At 38.4% G+C, this 15,874-nt stretch overlaps 1 protein-coding gene and 1 long non-coding RNA gene across 6 annotated transcripts in view; both read right to left on the bottom strand.

Moving 5' to 3' along the window:
• Nucleotides 1–1,187: 1,187 nt before the first annotated feature.
• HNRNPA3 (heterogeneous nuclear ribonucleoprotein A3) lies at nt 1,188–10,707 on the bottom strand. 5 transcript variants are annotated; one of them, XR_012507051.1, is made up of 12 exons: nt 10,537–10,695; nt 8,506–8,628; nt 8,271–8,417; nt 7,972–8,182; nt 7,550–7,639; nt 7,371–7,466; nt 7,201–7,281; nt 6,798–6,941; nt 5,747–5,869; nt 5,591–5,660; nt 2,721–2,794; nt 1,188–2,396 (listed from the first exon to the last, which is right to left on the bottom strand). XR_012507051.1 is itself a non-coding variant. In XM_074363935.1 (11 exons), exons 1-10 carry the CDS (start codon nt 10,606–10,608, stop codon nt 5,608–5,610), a joined length of 1,140 nt encoding a protein of 379 aa, XP_074220036.1. In that variant the 5' UTR covers nt 10,609–10,695; the 3' UTR covers nt 1,188–2,794; nt 5,591–5,607. The 5 variants fall into 5 exon arrangements, 4 of the variants coding, with proteins under 4 accessions (XP_074220036.1, XP_074220038.1, XP_074220035.1 ...); XM_074363935.1 differs by having other exon boundaries at nt 1,188–2,794; XM_074363937.1 differs by lacking the exons at nt 1,188–2,396; nt 2,721–2,794 and adding an exon at nt 3,527–5,496 and having other exon boundaries at nt 10,603–10,707.
• A 2,086-nt stretch (nt 10,708–12,793) lies between these two features.
• Nucleotides 12,794–15,874, bottom strand: part of LOC141577718 (uncharacterized) — a 29,372-nt gene continuing 26,291 nt past the window's right edge. Inside the window, exons 3-4 of the long non-coding RNA XR_012507052.1 lie at nt 13,944–14,056; nt 12,794–13,796 (exon numbers count right to left, since the gene is read on the bottom strand). This is a non-coding gene — a long non-coding RNA (uncharacterized LOC141577718). The remainder of the gene's footprint in view (nt 13,797–13,943; nt 14,057–15,874) is intronic.

Here is a 15,874-nt window from a genome sequence, read left to right as displayed (position 1 = left end):
AAAGGCTAACTACATGATGTAGTGCAATTTAACCATCTGTTTATCTTTTAAAGCAGTCCACATCATTGTAACATTATTTATCCACACTAACAATAAATCCTACAAGTCAAATACTATGTTAGGAAATTTTTATTTCCTAACTTTCAGTACTTCTACAGGTGAATGCAGTTTAATGTACCTGATTGTCTTTAAAAATGTGAGAGATGGCATATTTTACCTATTACCTTACTCTTCTCCCAATTCTTGGTACTTTATATATGTTCAGTTCTAAGTTCAATTAATGTATTAATAAGACCCCATTTTTGCAAAACAATCTCCAAAGAATTTTAATTGCAGTCTTTAATGGGCACATAGGAGATTCCAGTTTTTTTTTTATCTTACTGCCTGAATATTTTGCAGTTTCATTTAGTCTATTTTCATTCTGAGGAAATAAAGGTAAATGTATTTTGAGTTATTTTGTTAGGACTCAAGCATTAAACTACAATTGTAAGGTACTTAGAACTGCACAAATTACAAAACCACTGCATATTCTGTGAAACCAGTGTGCTGAACTTAAGCAAAGTGTGTTACAATCTTAACTGCTAAAAATCCTCACACGGCTTCAAGTCACAAAGCATTTCTTGTTAAGTTATCCATGCTAAGAATCCATATACATATGCTATAAAAATAATTTAGAAAAAAAAATCACAACTCTTAAAATCATACCTCACAAATTTGCTAAGCTTCAACACATTATCACCTCTTTATTTGGGCTAAATTGTAAAACTGTAGTTTAAGACTATTTTCTTAAGTTCTTCCCAACCCACCCTCATGTCACAAAATGCTCAACTGCATTTCTCAAGATTAAGAAACCCAATACTTCTAAAACAAAAACCCGTTTTTCCAACTGGAACCACCCACCATCTTTTCTCCCAAATTATTTTCCTGTAATTATCCTTAACAACTTTTCTCCAAAGCTGATTCCTCAACTATCACCCAAATATCTCATGCACTGTGCTTTAAGACTTAAATCCTTAAGTAGCAATAAACTGTTTCATATGTGATCTATTTGTTTCCCACTGAATAGAATCCATATCCTTTAACTGACATGTTAAGACTCATTCCACATTTCCTGTTACTACTTACTAATGAAGTAGTGTTCACCTATTCAGCATTTACACAGCATTGTAAAGTGACAAAACAACACACACGTTTCTAAAAATATTTTAATGAAAAAGTTATCTTTCTGTAAACATTTCATTATACTACAAATGAAACATCTGAATCCATTACAGACCACCTCTTAAGTCTTAAAAATCAAGAAAAAACAATGAAATTTAAAAGTAATCTTGAATATTTATATCAGCTAACAATCCTTACATTACCCCTGCACATTAGCATGCTTACCACTTTGACATCAATTACTGGAATTCCAAGATATGGCATTAATTAATATTTCAAATTGACTTAACATATTGGAACTCTTAAAAACAAGCGTTATTTCAACCGTTCAGTTCCTTAACAGTCTTCTTCACCAAATTTTCTTTAGGACATGAGTGTAAACTGAGCCTTTTGGGGGAAAATGTACCATGGGACGCTGTTACCTACGTGATGCTTTGACAAGAATTAGTTTGCCTTGACCATTTCCCCCTTGTTTAACTTCCTTATTTTGTTTACTGGTGCTATGACTTAAGAGCATTGTATTTTTCAGAAATGACAATGGAACTATATTTAAATAAAATCACTTTATTTCATAAATGAGATGGACTGGAAAAGACCACCACCTTTAAAAAAAGAAAAATGCTTCCTATCTTAGGAAATTTGCTTCATTAAAATGTTACAAAGAAAACTTATTAAAAAGATATTACCTTATTTAACACTTCAGTCTACAGTGATGTGTAGAAATTCAGTCCTGACTTACTAGAAAGAGACCCAACCAGTCATTTTCTGAGAATAAAACATGTGGCAAACTAACTACTCCTGTTTATACAAGAACTTGACTTACTCATAACTTAGAAACTAGTTTTAAGTATCTGTCCCCCCGAAGTTTTCTTTTATTTTTTAAAGTGTATTAACATCAAATCTCAAATTTTAACAAGCCCTTCTGGGGCAGCAATAATAGCCCTTATGAACAATCAGCATCTGATCTGAACAGTAACTGAGTTTAATATTTTAACTACTCTTTGGGGAAAGTTGTCTTAAAAAGGAGCATTAGCATAATTAGGCCCCCCACCACTTCTGGTTAACACGTTAAACACAAAAAACCTAAAAAAGAACCAAGTTTATCCTATTAGACCAAAAATTCCCTGAAGTCACATGCAAGAGAACTTATTTATGTTACGAGGCCACTTGAATGAAGACCATTCTCATACCTGTATGATCTGACAATTTTGAAAGTTCATTCCAAGACGTTTTTCCTAGAACAAGGATTGGAAGCTTAATGCTTCTGTCATGTCATGCTCATTAAAAAAACTCCTCAAAAAATATGATCACTCTTACCCAAAATTGACTTTACCCAAAAGACACCAACACTGAATTGTATATATCTGACTCTAGATGAACACTTGCGGTTATTGCAGGGAAACCTTTTAAACTGTTTAAATGTGTTGAATGTGGTGCCAAGATAAAGTTCTCAGCTGAACAATTTTGCCAATGTACCTAATGGTTTCTAAAGATGTAATATAAATTTGTGGGGAAACAAATGGTGTCAACCAGGCTTTACTGTGAGCTACAAACCTTACCCAGCCAGAAACCTTCGTATTTAAGATGGTAGGAAAGACATTCCTCTTTTAGGCAAGTAGGGTTCTCATTCAACCTGCAAATCAAAAAGATTACTCTTACCTTGCTTTACAAAAAATTACTCTTTAATTAGTGAAAAAATTCAAATGCAAGCCTTACCTAATGCTTATTGCCCTTCCTTGCAGGTCTAAATGCTAGACCTAGTGACTGTGGCCAACTATCTCTCATTGATGTTCCAAAAGGCGAAGAGCTCCTTCCTGCTAGACTTTCTTCGATATTTCAGTTGCAATAAGCAGATTTAACTAGCTTTTGGAAGTTGCTCACTATCACCATAGTATCTTATGCCTTCACTTCTCTGTAGTTGAAGCTCTTGCTGCTGCCTTGTCATTCTTTATTTATGCTGACTTGTCCATACTCAAAGGGCTGCTGAAGTCCTGTCTTAGTGAGTCTCCTTTGATCCACACTGTGCTTAAGAAAGCACATCTTAGGTCCTTTAAAGCTGGTTAAATCGCTCTCCTCATGGCTTAACTTTTCCACACTGTTCACAAGAACTAAGCTAATACAACTTATAAACAGGTCACACACACAGATTTCACCTGCTTATAGGTTGCAAACATCAACTTACTAACAATATTTTCACTATTGAACTAGTTCCAGAACATAGAAAATTTGTTAACAGTACAATTAACCTCATATGTCATTAAAGGATACTGTCAAGGTTGTGTCAAACAATTTCACAAACATAGAAACAGGAAATGTTAATCTCCCCCATTCCTTCAACCTTTATTATATGAATAAAAGAACTTGAGACAATTTAGCTTAATTTTAATAAAATGTTTCTTTCCCAAGCATTATTTTGACCAGGTACCCAGGTTTACGTTATGAACATTGACAGTGTCCATTTATATAACCACACTTGAAGTTGTTAAAGACTTAACCATTTTCTAATTAGCCTATTTTCTACGCTGCTTATTCACATATGTCCATTAACAAATGGAATGTTGTCTGTTACATTTATTGGTTTGTGAGTGTTTTCTGGAAAACTGCAGTGTCTGTGAAGACCGATTTCCATGCTGGCATTGCATGCATCCAAATATTAATGCAGAGGCACAGAATTAGAGCAACAAGAGAGCATATTCAAACACTAGCACGCCCCATCCCCCTTTTTATTGCTTGTTTTGCTTAGTACTTCTTAAAACAAAACAAAAAAAGAAACTCAATTTCAACGTTCAACTGCCAAAGAAATTTTAACAGCAGGGCACATACTTAGGGCTTGAATGAAATTGTAAACACTAGCTGGCGCAAAACAGTAGACAATGGTTTATATAAATATATACGACCTTGTTAGCTAAAACTCTTCCCAACCAGGGTCTTCCAAACAAATTGTTAACTCATACCAACATGACCTAGGTTCAAGCATACACATGGAATAACAGTGTGTTCTTTGGGATTTTAAGTGAGTACAAACTCTGACTATCCAAATTTGAATTCAGGTCTTTGGGAAGTGAAAAGCTTGTTTGTACTAAGCAACTGTGCTACACTTCTACTGCATTAAGTCATTTGGGATGATTAAATCTAGACTATCCTTGGTTTCATCCAGTAAAATGCAGAGGATACAAACAGGAAAGCATGCCAGCCAGTTAAGGGTTCAACAATGCATGATTTTTATTCTCTTGCTCTGAGAGCTTGTATCAAAAAAATATATATTAAACCAAGGAAAATAACTGAAGATTTATGGGCCTCTTGTGCTTTAAAAAGGAAAAAAAGGGTAGCCACTAATTTGCTCAGATACAGCAAGCTTAGTGGTCCTATATCTTCAAGATTTTAAGAATGTTTCTTCAGGTAGGAGGAAAGGGAAAACATTCACTACCCCTTTCCAGAATTGAAACAGCGGGCAGTAGACATCCTTTACACCCAAGTAAAACTATGGCAGCAGTTTACATGTGACCAAAGTGAATGCAAAATGGAGATGTTCTAAACACAGCTAGGACTCTCAGCAAAGCTAATACACTAAAATCATGATTACATTTGAAAGAAAATGCACAAAAACCAAATAGAAATTTTGAGATTTTTCATTTGAAGGTAAATCTTAATGCTATTAAATTCACAAATATGCTAATTTAAATACCCAATTCTATTATCTAAAACACACATTGCAAACATACAAATATCTATTCTCTCCACATGTCAGAGCCCATTCATTTCATGGTTTGGAAATGGGGAGAATAGATTCCCCTTAAACTGCAAGTAAGCAGGTGTTTCTTTACAGTTAACTTTAGCAAAATTCATACAAAATAGTAATTAACAATGATCTTCTTTACTTGTTAACTCACAAGGAAACACCTTCAAAACTGCATTTTGTTAAAGTTTCTGTACTAAAATGTAGAAAAACTGAACTACACAAATATTGAAAAGTTAAAAATTCCTTAATTTTTTATTCCTGGTACCACTACCACAATTTACAGGGCAATATACCTGATGTAATGAAAAGAAAAAGAAAAAGACAAAGCTACAACAGATAAAAGACCTCAGGAATGTACATCTAATCGACACTACATTGCATTAATCAATAGCTGCACTTTTTGCAAACTGTGGCTATGACAGTCCTGAACAAGAAGGGTTTCCTGTTTAAGCTGCAGTAACTTTTCTGACTATGGATCATCGTTCCTCCTGTGGCAGATTTTTACAGTTCCTCTAATGCATTTGGGACGACTGTCTCAAAGTAACCTGCAGCTTTCCTGACAACTCCTCGCTCTCTCTCCTGCTAAGAACTGTAGCCTGTTGAATAATACAGGATAAAAAAATTATTACACTCAGTGTAACAGTTCCACATATTCTTTATCATCATGATAAAAACTTAAAAGATACCTACCCTTTTCTGCTGAGTTTTTAGAACCTTCTGCTACCATATCCACCACTTCCACCACCAGATCCATAACCACCTGGAAATACAGATAGTTTTTAAAAAACACGAGCTTTTAATTTAGACAACTATGAAAATTTTTGATAGAAAAAAAATTTTATTTACCACCATAAGGACTGCCCGAGCTTCTTCCACCAAAACTGCCCCCCTTCATGGGTCCATAATTTGATTGCTGTTGTCCACTATAATTTCCAAAATCATTATAGTTCCCACCACCACCATAGTTACCTGAAATTACAGAGATTTTATTTGTGGTTGACCTACACAATAGTTATTTTCCTTTCTTAACACATGCACTTACTATTTCCTGACAATCATCATAGCATGCTCTACAACACTTACGATCCTTTGAAAAGAGATTTTACATGAGGTTCTGGGTTCAATCCCCAGTGCCTCTGTTAAGGGGAAAAAAAAGAAGAGATTTCATAGTCCTACCAACTCTCCCTTATCATAAAGAGGCCCACTAGCAGACCTCAGCTATATGTAGGAGAGGAGGAGCAAAGAGCACAAGTTGGCTCAAGAGTATGTATTTAGATAGCTACCTTATTTTGTTAGATGCTACACGCCAGCACATTCTCTTCTGCATACACTAAACACTATCAACTGTGTCCGTGTTTGATTCACTCTTAATTCTGATACAGTATAACTTTTAAATCAGTGACAAAAAATATTTCAAGTTAACTTGAAATTGAATTGAAAAACTTTCTGTTGCTGATACATTAATAACAGAGTTCAAAAAAATTCAGTGAGTTCGTAACTACAGTATCATGGAATAATGATGCAGACTTGCTTACAGTCTGTGATGCATCTGACATATTAAAACCCGAAGTATTTTTATCACCTAAACTGCAGATGACATCCTATTCATTTTAACATGTCTATACGTTCAATTTAGTTTCCACTTTTCCAGTTTAAACACACCTAGAGTTAAGTAAAATTCGGTCAACAATGACGGATAAATGTCCATTTCAACACATAAAGAGATGAATACATTTTGCCAATTTACTAAGCCAGCAAAATAAGAAAATTCAGTTTAATTTCCCACCACTTGAGTACTTTGTATTACAGAGCATATTTAACCAAATGCTATTCTAATGTGTTTTCACAAACACCTGTAGTGAACCACACACAATACTTAAAACAAGTGAAAGCTTACCACCTCCAAAATTTCCTCCTTCATTGTAACCATCATATCCTCCACCACCGCCACCATATCCACCACCTTGGTTTCCATATCCCGGTCCACCACCACCATAGCCTCCTCTACTACTATAACCAGGACCACCTCCATAGTTGCCACCTAAAAAAGAAAAAATTGGGTTGTCACTCAAAAACACAAATGCACATCGGGTCAAGTTATTGAACACTAATTTACATTTCATTTAAGCCCCTGGAAAATAGGCCAATGAGTTGAAAAATCTAGTCTTTTATGGTATTAGTTTAGTGTAAGCATATTTTAATGGTCAAGCAATGCAAGTTTTAACTGAAAACAGGAAAATGTAAACAAATACTTAATAAACTCTAGAAACAAAGTCAAAATAGCAAACAAAAAAACTTACCGTCACCTCCAAATCCATTATATCCACCATCACCTCCTCCATAACTACCTCTGCTGCCACCACCTCCACCGCCATAGCCTCCTAAAGAAAAGCAAGGTGGGAATTAAAAAGATATATTCAAATTACCAATACATTTTAGATAACCATGCAGTTAGAAGTAACTGTCCTACCTCTTCCACCAAAGTTTCCACCACGGCCAAAGTTACCTCCACCACCTCCAAAGTTTCCACCACGACCCATAAAGTTGCCAGATCCACCTCCACGACCTTTAAGACAGGAAAGGAATATCTTTAAAAACCTTACAAACACCACCCACATTTATTTTTTATGTGTATATGATACTACTCACCTCTTTGTGATCCAGCAGACTGCATTTCTTGTTTAGAAAGGGCCTTTTTCACTTCACAATTATGCCCATTAATAGTGTGGTATTTCTGAACTAAATTGTTTTTAATCAAACAAACAAACAAAAGTTACTTGATGTTTGGGAAAGCACATGTAAATGACATCCTTTATCCCTATATAACAATAAAACATCGAGAAAGTAGTGACTGAGCAGGTGAGCAGGGATGAGGGAGCATTCTGGGATGTTAACATTTCTCGATCTGGATGCTGGTTACACAAATATAATCACTTTATGAAAACTGAACCATACACTTTATATGCTATTACTATGCATAATACAAAATAATCAACAATTTAATAAATATAGTATACAACAAAGAAGCCATTTCTGCTTCCTCATTCAAGTTCTGATAAATTGTTACTTACCAACAATTTTATCAACTGTATCATGATCATCAAAAGTTACAAAAGCAAATCCTCTCTTTTTCCCACTCTGTCTGTCTTCCATAACTTCTATGGTTTCAATCTTGCCATACTTTTCAAAGTAGTCTCTCAAATTATATTCTTCTGTATCTTCTTTAATACCACCAACAAAAATTTTCTTCACTGTTAGATGGGCACCAGGCTTTACAGAATCCTACAAATAAAAAATACTTAAGTAAAAAACCCAAAAACTTCACAAATTTTTACAACAAATGTCACACAACATGGTATTATTAAAATACCTCTCTAGAAACAGCTCTCTTTGGTTCCACTACACGCCCATCAACCTTGTGAGGTCGAGCACACATTGCTGCATCCACCTCTTCAACACAAGAGTAAGTCACAAAACCAAAGCCCCTGGAACGTTTTGTTTGGGGGTCTCTCATCACCTACAAAATAAAAATTTTAAAGCACTGAAACACCTCCATAAGTCCTCCATTCCTTTTAAAGAAACTTTCTTGTTCCTTTTAAACTTACCACACAATCTGTAAGTGTGCCCCATTTCTCAAAATGTTCTCTTAAGCTATCATCTGTAGTTTCAAAGCTCAGACCACCAATAAACAGTTTTCTCAACTGCTCTGGTTCCTTTGGATCATGGCCCTGTGGAAACAAACCAATATATAATTGGAGTAGGATCACACATACCAACTGATTAATGGAACCAAAAAAACCAAGAAAACCTATAACCAGACTTTGAAATGCCAACATCACTTAAAAACTAAATTGAAGTCCAAGAGAATTTCAGAATCAAAAGCCCTGTTACTTTAAACTACAAGTGTCTGGGGACAGATTACTTTAGAAAGTTCTGAGAAACCATTTTCTAAGAAACAAAAGTGTTGTAAAAGCAGTGTTTCATCCATGGTATTTCTTCTCATGTCTTCCCTGAGTCTACACCCCACCAACCATTTAATTTTAAACCACAAAACTATTAATATTAAGTACAACTTACATGATGAATGACAAATTTAGAGACATTCACCAGTTTCAAGCAAATAAAGACGTTAAAATAATACTCCTCAATAAAAGGCTAAACCAGCAGCCCCCCCAAAAACTATGAAAAAAAAATCCACCATATATCTTGATAACTTCCTGTAATCAACTTATGTTACAGGTTACATACTGCAAAAATTACCTATTTGCACTTGTAGAACACGCCAAAAATGCCAAAACCAACATTTTATTGGGTCTCAGAAAGGGGAAGTTGGACTTAAGTACAGCATGTTGACAATGGAGCACAATAGAACAGAAATTGAGATTTAAAAAAAATTAAGATAAGGCCCGAATCGCTTTACAATTTAACTATTTCTTTAATAAACTACATGAACTGCCATTTAATATATCCATTAAGATCTTTCACCCAAAGTCCTTAAATAAAGGGGTTCACATTTACACCCTAGGGTCGTCCTGGCTTCTAAAAGCAGATGTTAAGGCATTTAGTATGAAGAGACTGTCACATGCTAAGAAAAAAAAAAAAAGATTAACAGCCTAAAGCATTAATTCACTTACTCTCATCTTTTCAAGTCCTGGTTAGATGATAACATTTAAAACTTACAATACACAAAGTTGACAAAAAGAAACGACTGTAACCCACGTAGAATTATCTCAAACAACTGAAAAAGTCGATTCTGGTTACAGTACTTTAAAAGAAAAATTCAAGAAACTACAACCTAAGCCGACCCACCAGAGAACGGGCAAAAATAGAGATCAAGAATTTTTAAATTTCCTATTTTACTTCTACACTCATATTCTGAGATGGAATACCACTTCACCCACAGGGAGCGAAGTTATGTACAATGCTAAGTACTTCAGCAAACATGGCAGGTCAAGAAATATTTCAAAGCATCTCATTTTAAAAAATTATTTTCATCTAAGTGCTGCAAAGAACAAAACAGGATAGAGAAATTCTCATCTCCTTAGAAGGGTAGGCCTAGAACGGCGCCGGCAGAGAACAGCGAAAGCACTAGGCCCCAAGCTTCGAGGCCATTTGCGGCATTTTCTGTTAGGCCGCCTCCTCCCTCTTCCTTCCAATCCCACGCTCTCTCTCCCGGCGGCGCAGCCAGGCGGCGGCCATTGCGTGCCAATGCGCCATTTCGTAACGCGGCAGCGGATCAATGTCAATGTGGCCGCCGCCCGCCTGCTCGCTCGCCCGGATGTGCCTGCTCGTCCCCTCCCCTCCCCCACCGCCTCCTCCCAACCGCTCCCGCCGAGGCCCGCCATGCCACCCTCGGCCTCGAATCCGAGGCCGCGCGGCGGGTAGGCCGACCTCCCTCCCGAGGCCCAGCCACGCCGCGCCTCCCAAGGGCCACCTGTACAGCCAAAGGAGACGGCAAGGCGGGCGAGAAGCCCCAAGGAGGCCTCCGAGGCCCGCTCCCCTCCCCCTCCCACCGCCCGTCTCAACGCAGAGCGCGGGACGGCCGACCCAGTCCACCCGGCCTCCCCGCTCCCACCGAGCTAGGCACCCCCCAATGCCGGCCACTACCCATCAACCCCCCACTCTCCCCCTAATACCTCCTCCCCCCGGCGGCGGCGGCGACGGCCGGAGTCGGGCTGGGGGCGACCGGGCGGCGGTTTTACCTCCATTTTGAGACCGGACTCGCCTCTTCCAACTCGAGTTCAATATGGGACCGAGAGGAAGAGGCGGGGCCAGCCGTCACGTGACGCGTTTTCCGCGCGCCGCCGTCCTGGTGGGGGGAGGGGCGGCCTGGAAGGGGCGTGGCCAACTTGGCGCGAAGAGGGACTGAACGAGCCGGTTGGCCGGCAGAGGGCGGAGGCGTGGCAGGCCTCGAGAGCGCGCCCGTCTCTCCGGCTTCTAGTGCGGCGCCGCCCTTGCCGCCGTTCGCACCCCGGCCGCTGAGAGGACGTCAGCTCGGGTTCGGCCAATGGCTGGCGCCCACGTCGAGGGAACGCTTCGTGACCGCGCGTCAGTGGAGAAAAAGGCCTGTTTCTCTTTCTTCTTGCACTCCTTTCCCCTCCCCCACGTGGGCCTCTCGGTTTCCATTACCGAATTCACTTCATTCCAGAGTCTGAATAAAACCACTTTTTTCTCTCTTGTACTTTAGGGGGGCAAGAAAGCCCCTCTCGGCCCCTCCGGGTCTCCTCGCAGGTTAACAAATGCCAGGGACAGGTTTCTGTGTCTGCGACGGCTACGGTGAGGGCCCACACTGAAAATCCCTGCGACATTGGCCTATGTGAGTCATGGGTACCTTGGAAAGGCCTCAAAATGCGGCCGACATACTGAAGTGTCACCTTTAACCAGATGAGGCAGGACTGGTCGAGGTCAGTTAATTAGGTACCCACTGATCTCAAGAAGTCTGCTGGCACAATTTTCTGATACTTCTCGTTGCTGTGGAAAGAGCTGAAGCAACTGTTCTCGCGGAGAGGATTTGAGGAATGATTTGCAAGATTGCTAAAAGTAGGATTGCCAGATAATGCTCTCTATTCGCGAGTGATTTTTACCTTAATGTTGCCAAATTGCTAAGTATAATGAACAAGGTCAATTAAGAGTTAAGAACCAGAGACCTAATCCATTCTCTGCCTAGCCCTAGTGATTTTGAATCATTTGACCTTACTGAGCTTTAGTTTTAGAGTTTTTTTTTTTTAAATAAAAATGAGGATGACATTTGTTAATCACATCCATGACAACTGTAAATAATCTGTGGATCCGTATTTAAGCAAAGGTGCTGATAAAAGTGACCACAATTGACAGGTCTCCCTATCATGCTAAGAAATACCGTGTATTTTACAGTTGCAATCCATATGAGCAGCTCCTTTAGAATTGTTCAGGCCCTCTCTTGTAAAAATTAGAAATCTAATCAATTACAGCATAAATTGTTTCAAAGGCAGTTGGCTAGTGAATGGGGAATGGTTGGTGGAGTTTGGAAAAAAGGAGCACAAAGAATAAGAATGTGTTGATGTTTATCTAGCGTTGCTCAAGTGTTTTATTCAGGAGACCTGAACAAAAAGATAGTCTGTTCTGGGGCGGAAACCAAGCGCCAGGGCTTAATGTAACTTGGATGATATAACCCTCCAAACCTCCTCTGGCTGCTTTGATTCTGTTATCACTAGCAAATTATTACATTTTCTGCTTATCAGGTACTCCTGATAGCCAACAATAGTACTTGACACATTGGGAAAATTTATACCTTAGTGTATCATTAATATATCAAGGCCTTTTGAGTTTGGTTACTATGAAATAGTCATGAATAACTTGGTCAATTCTGAGTATGTAGAAAAAAGGCAAAGTTAAAGAGCTTAGGAAGATGGTACTCATACCAAGTTACCCTGTGAGGCAGTGCAAGGTGATCAAGCAGACTAATCACATGGCTTCACTTTAGGGCATGTTTGTCTAGCTGTTTTCTAACCAGGTTATTTCTAATTAATAACTTCTGTTGTTCTTTCATCTTTCAATTGTATTAAATTTTCATTTTGATTTGAGAAATGATGGGGAATGCGATACCAAGTATTTCCATCCAGGAACATGGTATGTCAATCCATTTATTCAGGTCTTTTGTCCTTCAGTGAAATGTGGATCCCTCCCTCATTTGTTATTCATCCAGATTCTGTGGTTTTTAGACATTAGCTATTTTTTATGCATTGTCTAAGCTTACCCTCTAGTGCTGGGGCCACATGGTGTCCTATACAAATATCCCAGTTGGAGTTTTTGACGCTGTTGGACACAGACTTGAACCTTGGCTGTTGTCTATCCTTGTAGCCCTGGCTGTCTTTGAAATATGAGAGAGACAAAGAGAGGGTGGGGAGCAGGGGACAAGGGTTCTGGGGTGGGATAGGCTGGCAGACAGACTTTATAAATAATCTTTATCAGAGCTTCTCAACTTTTTTCATATCACAACACATACAGAAAACGTTAATTTTTGTACAGCACACTAGGGTACATAAATGAAGAGATTCAGAAGCATCTAAATGATGGTAAAAAGATTCATAACATTTTCTTTAAATAATTTTGATAAAATAAAACAATGTATTAGAGATGATATTAAAAATTGAACTTGGATAAAACTTTCAAGTAAGATTTTTCCACAGTTTTAAATAATCAGCTTCAATTTGTTCCTGTGAATGTATTCTGATATTAGGCTTAATGGTTGAAATGACTTTATGGAGTTTCTGATCTAGACTTTTTAATGAAAAAGTCCTCATTCTGAATAGCAGTTATCAGTGAGGGACTCTCACCGCCTAAGTGGGTGATAAAATATTTAAAACGATTTTATACAACTGTTCAAAATTTGCAATTGTAATTATATTTAAAGAAAAACTCTTCCCTTTTCTTTTATTGACAAATAAAATGTTGCAATTTCATATGATAATGCAAAGGAATTTCAAACCCAATAGTACATTTTTATATCAAGATTTCCACATTGAAACCAGCTTTCAGAACATGCATGCATTGTCAACAGCTAGCCTGGGCACCATTGAAAGAGTGCACTACTGCAAAAGGGTAGAGATAGCCACTATATGTTTAGATAGATATTAAAGGCAATGCTTGGAGCTGAGCCCACCAGAAATCACATTCTGCCCAGGCTCCTCTCTCGCCCCCTGACAGATTACTCCTGAGGCTGTGTACTGTGCCCCTTGGGTCTTGTGCATTGGCTCCAGTATCTCTGCTCCATAATGGGCAGTGGGGTGCCTTGCAGATAAATGCCAATGTGGCAGGTATCTCCTTGGCCATGCACACACAGCAGAACCGTAAGTGGTGTTGTCCACGGTGCTAGCTGCTGCTTTGACATATTCCTCAGACTGTTCTGCAGAGGTACCTGAGGAGACATAAACAAGGCTACTTACTTACAGCCAGAGGTACTGAGCCAAAGGGTTCTGGCTGCCCCTGACCCCTCTCAACTGCCCCACTGCAGGAGAGGTCAATTTCTCACTCACATTCAGGACACCAGCATGCCAAAGCCCACCTGTTGGGAAGCTCTGTCTGTATTGCGTGCCTCATTTTATGAATGAGGAAGCTGTTTTACAGATCAAGAAGTTGATTTCTTTCCAAAATGAGTAGCAAATATGACAGAGTCAACTGAAAGAAAGAGAATGGAAATTGAATGAAAATATTTTGGATAGGAGGAAGGTAATTCTTGGAGAAATTAGAATGTATGATAAACTTTGTTATTTGCCTTTATATTCAGAACATGCTAATAGCTTTATTTTTCTAAAATCTTGGTTTTTAAATGAGTATATGAAGTAAAACAAACAAAAAACACAAAAATCTCTCCCCCCAAATCCTATTACACATATTAAACCACAGTCAATAAGTTAGTGTATATCCTTTTATATTTTCTTCTAATTCTAATTAATGCTTTAAGCATATATAAATGTGTATATATAGCCATATCTGTTTCATTTATACAAAAATATTTCAAAATATCCAGATTGAAATATCCTTACCCCCCCACTTAACAAACAGTCATTTATTGAACTCTTACTAGGTGCCAGGTGATGCCAGATGCTGGAAATTCATCATAGTCACACACATTATTGAACACTTACCATGTACCTTGCACTGTTGTTAGCGCATTGTTTATGTTCCTGATCTCATTTAATTCCCCTAACAACCTTAGGAGTAGGCTCTATATCATTGTCATTTTTTAGGTAAGTAAACTAGGGCTTTGGAAGTTGAATAAATTGACCAGGGTCATATAGCCTCTACAAGGGAGGAGCTGAGGTGGAGTGTCATGTCATAGCTGTATTTACATTTTAATATTCTTAGAAGTAACAACCTTTCTTTTTAAAGATTTTCTGTCATGAACCTGTCATTTTCACTACCTTTTTTTATCATGTCTCCAGAGACTGGCTGGCTCATAGTAAGCAATTCATTTATTTGTTGTTGAATAAACAGGTGAATAAACAGTGAGAGAAATATTTTGGGTCCCCTTCAATGCTTTGCAGGACCTACTACATAATTTTTGGACCTAGTGCAAAATAAAAATGCAGGCCTTCTTGTTCAAAAATTATTAAGAATTTCAAGACAGTGACATCTGACCATTAAGCCAAGCCACGACCCTTCTGAGCTCAGGGCCTTCTGCAACCCTAACACCGGCCTAGTGCCTAGTGCAGTGTCTTGTCTAGAGCAGGTTCTCAGTCTCTTTCAGGCAGTTTATTCATTTTTCGTTTTGTGATCTACCTTTACTTCCTTGTCAGCCACTCATTTCTTATGTGTTTATAATCTAGTTTCCACCCCAGGATATGGAAATTCTTTCTCCAAAGACACAAATGATTATCTAACTGTCAAATTAATTTTCCTGTTCTCAATGTTAATCCTCCTGTTTTAGTCAGTTTGGGCTGCTTTAACAAAATACCATAGATTAGGTGAATTAAAAAACAAACAACTGTTTTTCACAGTTCTAGAGGTTGGGAAGTCTTTCAGGATGCCAGCATGGTCAGGTTCTGGTGAGAGCCCTCTTCCTGGTTTGCAGCTGGCTGTCTTCCCACTGTGTCCTCACATGGCCGAGAGAGGAGGGGGGAGAACGAGAGAGAGAAACCAGTGAGAGCATGAGCTCTAGCTCTTGTGTTTCTTATTTATAAGGACATTAATCCCATGATGACCTAATTATCTCCGAAAGGCCCACCACACTGGGGATTCGGGTTTCAACAAATACATTTTGGGGAGACACAAACATGCAGTTCATAATACCTCCCTAACCCATGGATTGACATTACTGACTAATCTTCCTTTTGGTGTTGTCTTCTCTTTTCTTTATTAAGGACATGATTCTCTTTTTCAGTACTGTCCCTACTTCCTTCTGGATCCTTCCCTCTTTCATTTCCTCCTCCTTCCCATAAGGTTTTGTAACTCTGAGATATGGAGCCTCCTAAGGGACTTTGTGAAAGGTACCCA

This window comes from Camelus bactrianus, chromosome 5 (assembly GCF_048773025.1).
Source record: "Camelus bactrianus isolate YW-2024 breed Bactrian camel chromosome 5, ASM4877302v1, whole genome shotgun sequence".
In the NCBI taxonomy this organism is placed as follows: Eukaryota; Metazoa; Chordata; class Mammalia; order Artiodactyla; family Camelidae; genus Camelus; species Camelus bactrianus.
Note: the sequence above shows the minus strand (reverse complement) of the source record. Positions and strands in the feature narration are given on the sequence as shown.

Bases quoted from the DNA above. Each gene is read 5' to 3' on its own strand.
- HNRNPA3 (XM_074363935.1), bottom strand. From the start codon at position 10,608: ATGGAGGTAAAACCGCCGCCCGGTCGCCCCCAGCCCGACTCCGGCCGT. The intron at 6,942-7,200 runs GTAAGTTTTTTT...TTTCTTTTTTAG, and splicing joins TAATGGATTTGGAGGTGACG to GTGGCAACTATGGAGGTGGT. The intron at 5,661-5,746 runs GTAAATAAAATT...CTGTATTTCCAG, and splicing joins CTCGGGCAGTCCTTATGGTG to GTGGTTATGGATCTGGTGGT.